The 13,947-nt window shown below is 33.6% G+C and overlaps 1 protein-coding gene across 5 annotated transcripts in view; it reads left to right on the top strand.

The window, feature by feature from the left end:
* Positions 1–13,947, top strand: part of AdipoR (adiponectin receptor) — a 240,534-nt gene that overhangs the window by 197,336 nt on the left and 29,251 nt on the right. For all 5 annotated transcript variants that reach the window (XM_090390983.1, XM_090390982.1, XM_090390984.1 and 2 more), the window contains 2 exons: positions 1,959–2,139; positions 12,839–13,026. In XM_090390983.1, coding sequence (XP_090247109.1) covers positions 1,959–2,139; positions 12,839–13,026 — 369 coding nt within the window. The remainder of the gene's footprint in view (positions 1–1,958; positions 2,140–12,838; positions 13,027–13,947) is intronic.

Raw genomic sequence — 13,947 nt, 5'->3', positions numbered from 1 at the left:
GTTCCCTAATGATGGTAATTTGACTTCACCAAAATATCAGAAGTATTAAAGTTATTGTAATTAACATTCAGTATACATTGTAATTTCCTGAAAAAAAAAAAAAGTAGTTATTTCCCATATTCAATCAGCCTTCAATTCCTTCTTGAACAATTAGTACTCAGATTTCTTTCCTATCCTTGCTTTAGTCTCAATTTAGCATCTGTCAGATTCTTACTTTTCCTATATCCAAAGTATCAGTAAAATCACTGCATCCTATTAGATGAAGCTGGTCAAAAAGGGAAGTAGGACTAGTTATAGCAGTAGGATACATTGTTCAGTAACCATAGCTTTAGTCTGCTACCTACACCATTAAGGAAAATAATATATCCTTTTTGGTTAAAACATCTAGTTTGAGTGTCATCTTGTATGCAAATAACCTATGTCAAGATTTTTCTTCTGAAGGTGAACAGGACACTATGTTCTCATTGCACACCACTATTACTTATTATCTCTTCCTCTCCTCATATAATGGACTACAACTCAATGAAACGTGATTTTTCTGTGGATTGTAAAGTCTCGCACAAAAAAACAGCAAAAATCCAACCAAAAAAAAAAAAACATTAATTTTTACCAAAAAAAAGAAAAGTTTCCATAGCCACTTTATTAGCACCTGTGTCCTAAATAGCAATATAAACAATGTGTAACACCTACAGTCATCTAAACCACAATTTCTATTCCTGACAGAACCCCAACTGGCAATCTCAACTGCCCAAAGTACACGTTATACACAGGTCCTGCTACTGCAAGGGCAGCAGCACTTGTGCATTCATCAGAACAACCCATGTCAGAGATTGCAAAACCTTGAATCCCCCTTGTTTGATATGCTACGACTCAAAATTTCTTTATGAAACCACCTACCACCTTGTTGCTTTCGTTTGTTGTTTCTATCACTCCCAAAAACTCTGAAAACCACTCTGTATATTGATAGGGCTGAAAGAAATCTGCCCTATCAATCTACCCAGCATGGAAACAGGCCATTCCAAAGAAAGATGATAAAAGTCAGCCCACTTCTGTAAACATTGTTGACTTAAATGCCACCAAAACTCAATCCTATCTGATCTCTTGTGAAAAAAACTTGCATCCCTTCCCGTAACTTTCAATATATCCAGATATCTAAGCATGATCATATTTCCCTTCTTGGACTTGCATACACCTCCAACTTCCTGGCACAAACACATCCATAGTTTCTGTAGCTGCTAAAAAAACTTGGCATACTTTTCTACTCAAGACACTACCTAACACTTTTATAACTGCTAGCTTTATACAAATCTCAAATCTGCCCGACTATGGAATATTGCTCATGCACTTGCAGTGATATACCAAAATCCTCTCTAAGATTGCTTGATGCTATCTAGTAGAGGGCAATTTATTTAATTAAAGATCTCTCTCTCTCCCTCCTACAAATCTATTTCAATCCCTTTCTCATAGACATTCAATTTCCACTTTTGTCTGTTTTACAGATACCTTCACAGACAATGCTTTACTGAATGCCACTCTCATTCCTCCCTTTCTTTCAAATCATAAGAATAAGAGCTACTAATAACCAACACCACTTTACAATCTCTTTAAAATCATTGAACTAACTTCTCTGCCTCTTTCATTCCAGTTCCATCTATCTCTGTTTTTTGGAACAGCCTCCCCCACTGTTCCTTCCCCAAAGAATACAACTTTCATATGTTAAAAAAAAAAAAAAATGTAAATAGATTCCTCCTTTCTTTTTGCCCCCTTGCCAACACATAGCACTGATATGCTGTAGGTCTTGCACTCTTTTGGGTGTGTGTGTGGGGGGGGGGGGGTCAGATATAAAAAAAAATAATTAATAATAATAATAAAATACTTATAAGCACTTGCTAATATAATAAAACTACTAATCCTTGTATACATGTTATGTAATTATTTTTCTTCACTTCTCTTTCTAGGCTGTATTTCTTTTATTGGAATTGCAGCTTATTTTTTAACACGTCCATCCAATGAAATCCAATGGCAAGAAAAAGTAGTGTTTGCTACATTTTTTGCAGGAGCTATTGTGTGCCTCGGCATGTCCTTTACATTCCATACAGTTCACTGCCACTCAGAAAAAGTTGGCAAGCTCTTCAGCAAGTAAGTGTATATTTAAACAATCCTTGTTTCCAACATTATTCTGAGAAATTACTATCATAATACAAGCTATACCAAACAAATGATACTGCACTTCTAGTATCACAGTTAGAACTGATTGCATTTAATGAACAAGAAGTGAGACCAGAAGAAATGATGTTCAGCCCATCAGCATGTAATAATTCAAAATGTTGATAGGGAGATTGTCATGAATCTAGATGAATGGCTTGTGGGAAAGCATGACTAAAACTCTCACAGCATGTTGTGATATGGTGCATTAAGGTAAGAGTGGAAAATAATTCATCGCATTGCACCGTGAAGAGAATATTGTGAGGCATTGGTAAAATTTGAACATAAGCTGATGTCTACTATGAAATCTGTCATAAACAAAGACATTATCAGCGATGATAATCTAAACTACTGGTGCACCAGTTGTCTCCCACAGATTAACAGTTCATCTGAAAAGTCTATGAGATTCTCAAAGCAGTTGAAAAACTATTTTAAAAAAAAGTGCTTATAAAATATTTTAAACATATCTTCAATAATGAAAATATTGATTTAAATGTATCTATGTATGTTGAATAACTAAATAATATAATCATCAAAAAAAAACAAAAAAACATCAACTAAAGTCTTTTATTCACTTATACTTCTAATATATATATCCACTAATTTATAGTTACAAAATTTATAAACTTTTTTTTTTTTCATTCACAAAATTTAGAATATCTCATTAAGCTGTGAATATTGCTATGTCTTTCTCTGCTTCTAATGCATTTTGTAAAAATGATTGTCTGTCGGATCAAATAAAATTAATTTAAAAAATTGGTATAAAAAAAAAACTTTGTATACCCCATGATCTAGCCCATCGATTTTCAACTGGTGTGCCTCGAGAGTTTGGAAAGGGTTGAAAAGAAGCGAGGGGAAAAAAAAAGTGAGGAATAAAAAAATCGAGGTAAATTTTAAAAGTACTACATATTTTTCATACAAGGCCGAAAATGATAAAAGTTTAATTTTAAAAAAAAACAAAGTTATTATAGTAAAATTCCAAGAACTGCCCCTGTTGTTCCTGATCCCAAAATAGCTTTGCAATGTACTTTTGCCACCCTGCATTTTATCCTTGTCAAGCCTCCAGTGTCAGTCTTCAGTCAGCTGTTGTTTGGATTGGGTATGTCATTTCATATGAGTTTGCACTAATGCATTTTTGTTTGTGATTGCTATTTTATTTTAGCTAGTATTAACTTTTTTGTCATTGGTTTTTAATTCTTATTTATCTTCATGTATTTTCTATACTCAGCTGTTGCTATCTTTTGCCCACACTTTAAATTGCATACTGTCTCAACTCTAATCAAGTCTTTCATCAAGTTTTTACCACCTTTACTTCAAAAACTTTTACATAGATATGTTAATAAATTTATGTCTAATTGTTACAATGGGTCTACTCATCACTAAAAATAGCTGAGTTCTTTTCTTTTCAATAATGTAAAGTATTATTGTCGTAGCTATTTTCTTATTTCTGAATTTAGTCACATTTTATTTTTGTTTTATTTTAGGACTTATTAGTCAAGGACAGATTTATAATTAAAAAACGTAAGTTAGATGATGATAGTGAATCAAGCTAGTTCTGGTGGTAACATACATAGTTCCCATTAGGGTTAGTTCTAGAGCTATCATGCACCAGTATAATGAAGACTGTTTGTCTTTGATTCATTTCATGTGGAGAAGAGCAGCCACATCTTATATGCACTGTTCGTAGAGAGAAACTGAGTAAGGCACTCATATTTATGTGAGAAACCAAATGAATATTTTAAAATGCTTACAGCTGATCAAACACACCAGACTAAACAGTTGATCAAAACCACAGCTATTTCTGACAAAGCTCAAGAGGCAAGCTATGCTGTTGCCAAAATCATGGCAAAAAAAGATTAAATTACATATAATTACCGAGTCACTAATTTTACCAGTACACTGTAAAATTTTTAAATATTATGGTTGGTGAGGAATATGAAAAAATATTTTGAACATTCCTATGCCAGATAACACTATTAGGCAGCATATACAAGATGTATCTCAAGACGTTTGGTCATAGCTAACAGTAAAGAAGCCTTTTTTTTTTCTTTTTTTTTTCCCATCTATTTGGATGAGTCAACCAACATCATTGGAAATGCTGAGCTCCTAGCATTTAGCAGGTTTGGTTGTAACAGAGTTATCATTGCACAGTTTTTATTTTGCAAACCACTTCCAAAAACAACAAAAGGCCAAGACGCTCTAGATGCCTTGGCCTTTTGTTGTCCAAAGTTATTTCAGTTCTCATGATTTGTCATGGAAATCTTGCATCAGCATCTGCTTGGATAGCGTTCCCTCTATATATGGAAGTCTGAGTGGATTTGCCACATTGGCCAAGAAAACGAACCCTGACATTGTTTTTACACACTGTTTCTTGCACAGAGGGGCACTCATTTCAAAATCAGTTGTACCTGAGCTCCAAAAAGTACTGGATGAGATGATCAAAATAGTTAAACACATCAAGAGTGGACCATTAAAATGGAGGTTGTTTTCAGAACATTGTCTTCTACCATGAAAGCTGCTCACACAGAAGTGAGATGGCTATCTCAAGGTGAGTGCGTCCAAAGTTCTATGAACTGAGGAAAGCACTTCTAATTTTTTTTCACATCTGAAGCATCTGAACTGCTTAGTGATAAGACTTTGTGCAATAAAGTTGCATTCCTAGCTGACATCTCCCAAGCCTTGAACACTCTTAATAAGAGTAAGCAGAGAAAGAATGACATTCTTGTTTGTACTGACAAGATTAACTCTTTTTAAGGAGTTAATCTAACACTGCGGAGAATCAGAAAAAGAGGACAAAGTTGAAATGTTTGAGCTGACAAAAAGTTGCTGTGTGTGTGTGTGAGAGAGAGAGAGAGAAAGAAAGAGAAAGGGGGAGGAGGTGCTTTCTTGAGGCCAGTGAAATAGAGAGAGAGAGAGTAAGAGAAAGGGGAGCAAGCACTTTCTTGAGGCCAGTGAAATATGTCATAGGATTTTTTTATAAATGACATCTTTCTCAATGATATCTCATTTCAATAATTGGAATAATAACAAATATGAACATAAATTTTAAAAATAAATCTTTGAAATCCATGATCAGCCTTATTTTTAAAAATAGCACAAGGATTAAAATTTTAGTTATTCAAATTTTAATCACAATCACAATATTCGTTTTTTAAATGAAAAAATTTCTCCTTAAAAACTGTTCAGCATGCTGTGAGTCATAAAAGTTGCAAATCACTGGCCTAAACTATCAAGTCACATTTTATGGAGTGTGTCCCAGAAAGCATAACTGTACTATTGAGCTAATACAAATATTTTTCACTTAGTGAAGTGCTGTGTAAATCCTCCACATCTTATAACATTGGCTGACATCAACTACCATGGACTTTTTAAATCTTTAATGATACCATAACATGCAATATTTATGTAAACCTCTTGAGTACCTGCTATGAATGATATGTCGTAAATAAAGACATTTTTTTCTTGCAAAATAGTATTCCCCCAATGTACCTATTAGTATCTCTGAAGTGGTGGTGAAGATTTTGGAAAAATTGCTTAGGGTTTGCATTCAGAAATAGGTTGACAGAGAATCTCTTCTTTGCAATGAACCGCATGGTTTACAGAGAGTTTACGTGTTTTAGCAACTTGCTCTCATTCTATAATAATGTTACAAGCTGAGTTAGTTAAAGGGAATGGATACACTATGAAACTTTTGGATTTTGCTAAGACTTTTGCCAGAATACAGCATGCAAGACTGTTGCATGAATTGGAAAATAAGGAATTTGGATTATAAAATATTAGCGTAGATAAGAGGATGGCTGACAGACAGATATCACAAAGTGCTATATATGGGTGATGTGAGTCTGCAAGATTTAAGCTAACTAGTGCTGTACATTAATGACATTGGGAAGGATTTGACAGACGACATACATCTATTTGCTGATGATGCAAAGCTAGGCAGGGGTAATCAGGAATGTAGTCGATTACAGTATGTATCATATCTCTTCTTAAACTGATTCACTGATGAAGCTCCCACAGCCACCTTTGGCGACCTATTCACCACTCTCCAAGCTAGTCCTGTTACCCTTGCTAACCACACTCTTACACACACAGGGGTAACCTCTCGGACTTTTTTTCTAAAGTCTTCAGTGCCAGTTCTCTAAAATTCTTTAATAACTTATATGCATCTATGATGTTTCCTCTTTTCTCTAATCAGCTGGTTTTTAAGCCCACAGACTTTGTCTGTTGTCATTGGAGTATTTCATTGACCTTCCACAATCTTTTTCACTCACCTCTGGATCCTCTCCACCATGTCTTCATCCCCATGGAATCCAGATGACCAGATATGTGTACATTAGTCGGGTACAATAACCTCACTACCAATCTTTGTCGGTGTGTTCTTCAACAACTACATAATCTGATGTGCTATTTTGGCCACCTTTGCAGTATGTCCTCTTAACTCTTTATCCATGCCCACCCTTGTCCCTGTCCCTATTACATGCCTTGTGATTCTACATGACTTATTTTAATAAGTCATGTAGAATCACATGACTTAATCAAATTTTAAAAGGAATATTACCTTTAAATACTAGAAACTGTAACCATTCTTAATGCCTTAATACAATTTTTCATCAAACCAAGTTTAATGTAGAACAGTAGCTTGAAACTCTGTCACACAGGCTTTTTTTTTTTAAATCTCATAATGGGGGGGGGATCTTTATCTTGCCTAGTCCATTTGCATAAGAAGTAGTATTATTTGATGAAGCCTGGCTGTATATGCCCATTAAAATTGCTTTTACTTTGAAGTCACTATAAATGCCACACCTCTATTCATCATAGTTGATGTACTTAAGAAGCAAAGCTATATCCTTCTGGATTCTTTTATATGAATAGACTATTGGAATATATCTCACGAGCATATATTACTGGAATATACCTCATGAGCATATACTACTGGAATAGAGGGATGTTTATTTTCATTATGTAGAATGGCTGGCCTAAGTTTACATGTGTTCATAAACAAATAGCAATCATTGGATTAGATTTAAATTAAATTGTTAGCATTGTTGCAAAACACAAAGTTACTACTAATATCTAAATTTACTTGATATTCCGAGAATACCTCATTATGTCTTGCACAAAAGCCTGTTTAGCAAGTTCTCATCATATAAGCTGGATCTTTATTTTAAACCTTGACAATGGTCTTTTTGTTTTGTGTGCACACACACACACACACAAAAAAAAAACTGGTGTCCAAAACCTAAGGATATACACTATTTCTGAAGATTACAACCTCAAATTCAGTCGAATCAGCTTGTGGCAATTTTTATTACTGATGATTTCGAGTAGAAAGCAGGTGCACATTCAAATTTTTGAATCATGTGCAAAGGGGTCACGTGGTAGCACTCAACAGGATAAAAGGCAAAAGGCCGTGCTAAGTGAATTGTGTTTGAAGGAAGGTCTTTTCATGAAGGAATGAAGTTGCAAACTTGGATGTATTGTAATGTCTCAAAAGACATCATCTAGATGATTTCACACAGAGAAGAATTATTCGAAGGCTTGAAAAAGGCCACGGCATTACTGATATTGCCAGAAAGTTTGGAATGTGTTCCAGACATTTCCTAATAGGTCACCATCACTCTACCATGGAGCATGAAGACAGATTTATGGTTATAACAGCAAAATGTAATTGATGCACCATGGAAGGCAGCTTGTAGGTCGGCTGCATTCAAGCACAGCTATTCAGATATCTCAACAAACTTTAGCAAGATGCCTGTGATCTGCATCCCTTCATCCACAGCTCATTGTAAAGCATGCTTTCAGTGGTGTTGTATCTATAAAAATTGGACACGACACCAGTGGGCTAATGTACTCTTTACAGATGAAAGTCGTTCTAGTCTTTCATCTGATTCTAGATGACACTTTAAAAGTGGTACTATTTATCATCATGATAATGTTCTTTAAAGGGATAGATACAACTGTGCTATAGTCATTATGTGTGTGTGTGCGGGGTGGCATTATGCTTAATGGACACACCAAGCTACAAGAGCTGGAAAAAGGGACTATGACTTGTGAACGATATTGCAACAAAGTTTCATGTTCGATTGTTCTATGGTGCTATGGGCCAAAGAATTCATTTTTATGAATGACATTGCCACTCCACATCGTACACGAGCATTGGAGATACTTCTGGAGACCGAGGATATTAATCAACTGGAGTGGCCAGCACACTCCCCAGATCTCAACCCCATAGAACACATGTGGGACCCAATAGGGAGATGCAAAGCAAAGAAAATACTGTAACTAAACTCCAGAGATCTCTCTCTCTTGCACACATATTCATATCAAGATGCAACAACATCTTGAGAACTTCAGCCCAACAACCAAGACAACCCAATATAGCCTGCTAGCGGGAATCTTTAGGACTCTAGGAACAGCGTTAGTTTTCTCTCTTCTACCTCATTTGCTTTTTGTGGTGCCTGCGTGCACGTATCATAGTTGTGACACGTGCACCCCATGAAGATGGCGATATGACATTGCGAAATATATGAAGTATTTATTAAAGTTTCTTTTAATTAATTTCCAGTATACATTGTAAATTCCTGAAATAATTTAATAGTCGTGTTATCAACGTATGAGCTTATCTACATTTTGAAGACATTTTACAAAAGCATCTGTACATTTTCATTTTGAATAAAGGCCAATAATTCGTTCTTAAGTTCTAAAATTCGGAATAGAACTTTATCCCTGGATAACTATCTTATTTCAGCATGCAAAAGCAAAGATTCGTACTTGGCTTCCATAGATACGCAAAGTTTTTTAGAAAGGCACTGCTTTTAAAAGTCTTGATTTGATGTAATTTATCGTATTTAAACTTGGTCTAGTACAGGTTTTAATATTGCCGGTAACGTTTTTGAAACTAGGGATTCTCTGTGCAAAAAACAGTGCATAGATATAATATTTGAGTTTATTTTCTTTGCAAGGGTAACAAATCTTTTAATAGAGCCTACCATTAATGAAGCACCGTCCATACAAATTCCTCTACACACACACACACACACACACACAGCTCCCATGAAATTTTTAAAATTTTCTAAATGTGACATAATACAGTCAGAAATATCTTGTCCTTTTGTAGGTTCAGTAAGTTCTCTGCAACATAAAAATTGATTCACTATTTTGTTTTTGTTAATGAAATGAACGAATCCTAGTATATGAGCTTTGCCGCTAATGTCAATGGGCTCATCAATTTGTAAAACAAAATGTTGTTTGGAAAGTTTATTGGTAACTGTTTTCTCAATATCATCTGACATATCTTTAATTTTATTTTTTATTGTATTGTCCAAATGAGGAATTTTTATAATTTCCTTTTTTGCTTTGTCTCCAAACATAATGTTCACTATTTCACAATATGCTGGTAAAATAAGACACTCTACTATAGTATGTGGTTTTAATTTTACAGCAATTAATTCAGCTACCTTACATGATGCAAGTTGTAACTTATCAAAAATTTTAACAAGCTTTTCAAAATATTTTACTTGTTTAACTTGCATGTCCAACAATCTCTTGAAATAATCTTTAATTTGTGAAGCAATATTGGTGTGCTTCATAGTAAAGAGGCGTTTCAACTTAACAGGAACCATTGCACTATTGGATAGTTTCCCCCCCCCCCCATACAAGACACTGGGAAATAGGACATTCTTCCTCACTAGTGCACGTACAACCACAACTTAAATATTTGTCCGAATATTGTCTATTAATTTTTCTTATTTTACTACGTATAATGCTGTCTTCTGTATGAAACGTATTTGCAGCAACGTCATTACTACTACTTCCAGTTGTACTTGCCCCATCATTAATATTTGCCTCAGAATCACGTTTTTGTTTAATAATAAATTTATCCATTATGTGCTACTATGATGTTAGACAACCCACGAACCAAATACATGTTAAAAATGGACTGTGCGATATTATGATATTAAACAACACACAAACCAAATACACATTAAAAATGGACTGTGCACTATTACGATTACACAACACACAAACCAAACACACATCGCTGAATGACTGTAAAAGAGACTCTCCTCCCCACCCCTCCCAAACACATGACCTATAAACAATATTCTATTGGTTTAGAAGTCAATGTGCATAGTAGTCTTCAGTTGTTAGGATCAGAGTACCCAATTACACTCAGAGCTGTGTCATGTGATGTCTTTCACCGGCAGAACACTTGTAACCAGTTCGTGGAACACAAGTGTTCCACAAGTAAAGAACACAAGTGTTCTTAACCAGCAGTTAAGAACCACTGGTCTATACAGTATTAGTGCTTTGAGTGGGCTAATGGTTAATCCAAAGGATGATCTGAAAACCCTTCTCAGAGAATTTGCTTATCATCCATACTTATGGTGGTATCTGAACTCACAGCTTGTTGGTTGGAGATATGTATTAGTTGTTATTTTGTTCACTGTCATTATCATTCCTAGTATGTTTGTTTAATATAAAAGTGAACCTCTACTTACAAACTTCCAAGAAACAAACAGTTATTTATGAACATTGCACAGACTAATAAGTTACAACACCAGTTCATTTTAAGAATTCAGAACCTCGTGCTTATGAACATTTTATGTTGCTTGAGGTTTATCAACATTTTATTATATGTATTAGTTGTTATTTTGTTCATTGTCATTATCATCCCTAGTATGTTTGTTTAATATAAAAGTGAACCTCTACTTACAAACTTTCAAGAAATGAACAGTTCTTATTTATGAATATTGCACAGACTAATAAGTTACAACACAAATTCATTTTAAGAATTCAGAACCTCGTGCTTATTGAACATTTTATGATATGCAATGGAAAATGTTTAGTCTGTTAATTTCTTTCCCTTTCTATGCCATATTGAATATTCTTCATTTTCTAATGTATTCCACATAATAATAGCTTGTGCATATTTCATAGGTAACAGTTTTTTTACAATGATCCTTTATTGTAAAAATACATAATTATTACTTTCATATGAATTAATCACAATAATCCACCATATTTCTGACCCTTCAATTATCAGATGGCAAGTTCAGATAAAAAGGTTGACATGCAAAGGCCAGATAATTAAAGGAGTCTTTGTTTTGAAGGTCGGATAAACAGTTATAAAAAGAACTTTATGTTGGTCATGTACTAACAATTACTTATACTGTACTTTTCTTTCCATGAAGAAACCAAAAATGACATTACATTTAATTAATCTCTAATTAATTAGAATAAATTAGTTGAGAATTATTTATTTTTACTGTTTGTATTATGGTAATTTATTTCAGAAATGCATTAAGGAATTTATATTTTATGAAAATGTATTATCAGTATATTTTATAAAAAGAATAAATTCAACTTTCAAACATGTTTCCACAAACATATTGTTTGTAAGTCGGGGTGTTCCTATAATGACATTTTTCACTTCATTTGATAACATTTTAACATGCCGACACTCCTAGTCTTAATGAATTCTTTGACTATTTTCATGATACCATATATCTTGACTTGCTTTTGAAATTTCTTGAATTTTTTAATTATTAGTTTTCACAAATACATTTGAAAAATCTATGATCTTTTCAAAAATATGTTCCCTGATATTTTTACGACATAATTTTTTTTTAATTCATGAAACACGATCATGTTATTGTTGTATATATTATTTCACATCATTTAATGAAGATTATCTTGGTTACATCTAAAGCTTGCTTTTGGTAAGACTTAAGTATTAAAATTAAAACTATTCTTTATTCATAAAATAAAAATTGAATTTGATTTTTATGTACTTCATTTAATGCTAACAAAACACACACACTAAGAGTAAGTTATTCTTTATCAAGTTAAGGGGGATAATAAATCCCTCATTATTTTAAAGCCGGATACGAAACTCAGAGATCGAAATCTAAGAGTTTCATGCCGAAGAACTATCGGTGAGTCCAAGCGTAAGTCAACACCTGGGTAGTACAACACTAGGGCAACTCAGAGCAAAGGTGGAGCAAGCTCCATCACTATCCTTAATATTTTCTCATAATGTAAACCACAGCTCCTAGGAGATGCATTACTGTTTTACATTATGAGGAGAGGTCACTACCCAGACCAGTTTCGACCTTTATTGAGGTATCATCAGTGAGTAGGTAGACCTGGATAATACCAAGGTTTAAGTGAACCGAACTTACATACCCTTACTATATGAATTGCCAGAATGGTGTACCCATATATTATTACTATTACTACGATAAAGAGCCAAGAGGCTTTTTTTTTTTTTTTTTAAATAGCCTCTTGGCTCTTTATCGTAGTAATTATTCTCTATCTGTTAAACAAAAATTATCCTCAAAACTGCAAATAAATATACAATTAACAAATTTCAATGCACTCTGAATGATGGAATTTCATGACTAGTTAAACTAGTATTTGGAAGATCGGTTTTCAAAAAAAAACTTCAAATATGTTAAAAGTTCCACTTTTAACATATTTGAAGTTTTTATTTTAGTTTAATAATAGAAATTGTAATAATAATTTTTAGTATTATTCAGTTAAATAAATTACTTAAAATTAGTGAGCACTTGAATGAGAAGATATATTATGGATGGACAAATTTTAATTGCTTTCTGTCTCTCTTCTACAGATTAGATTACTGTGGCATTGCTTTACTCATTATTGGCTCTTTTGTTCCTTGGCTATACTATGGTTTCTACTGTGATTTTCAACCAAAATTAATATACTTGATACTTGTTGTAGTTCTTGGTTCTGCAGCAATTATTGTTTCTTTATGGGACAAGTTCAGTGAACCACGTTTTCGTTCTGTAAGGGCAGGTAAGTAATTTTAGCTTTTTTTATATATATAAAATTTTTTTCACTGAGTCCTGATTACATCACAATACTGACTTCTAAGCCCATAAATTGGTATTAACAGAAATCTGCTTAAGACTTGAAAACTGCTTAATGCTTCTTGAAAGAAGCTGTTTATAACATGTTCTAAAATATTTACCATTGTCTGTGTTATTGTGAGGTTCATTGATTTAACTGACTGTTGAGCCATGTTTTAGAATATTCTACCTCATAAGAAATTTATCTGATGGAATTTTTTTGTTCAGTTCCAATTCTACAGTCCACTAAATTATTACTGAGTAGAGCTTCCAACTGATCCTCATGTAGAACAATGTGTTAGTAATCATCTGCTTGAATACTGAACCAACAGAGACATAAGTCAGCTACTAAAAGAGTCAGCCTCAAAACAACCGAAATTAATCTTTTTAGAAAGACATATGTCTTATATACTAGGAAAGTAAATGATAGATTATCATCAACATCAAATTCCTAAAAGCTACCTTCACAGCATGTTCTTCACATGATAGCATTGTGTGATAAGTTTACATTATTCCTAACATCCCATCAGTAGTTGCCCATCAAATTAGTCAGAACTCCAATTTGTTATTTGTTAATAGTTATTTGTCAGGACTCCAATATTGCCACATTTTATAATTTGGTCTTCTAAGCCATTTTAACCACCTGCTCCGTAATTTTTCTCAGAACTCTCATATCTGTAGTCTCTGTTCTTTGATCATCTCTTTTATTTCTAACACATCTTTTATATAACCAGTTTAGTAACTGATTAGCTTTGACTGATTTCTTTTTTAATCTATATAAACATATTCATTTGACTCTCCAGCACGCACCAGCTTTACTTATTCTATTGTCCATTTCCATATTTAACTTGTCAACTTCACTAAAAAT

Source organism: Typopeltis vanoorti, chromosome 1 (genome assembly GCF_054136105.1).
Source record: "Typopeltis vanoorti isolate ZY-2024b chromosome 1, IOZ_Tvanoo_1.0, whole genome shotgun sequence".
NCBI lineage: Eukaryota > Metazoa > Arthropoda > Arachnida > Uropygi > Thelyphonidae > Typopeltis > Typopeltis vanoorti.
This window is presented reverse-complemented; position numbering and strand designations above follow the sequence as displayed.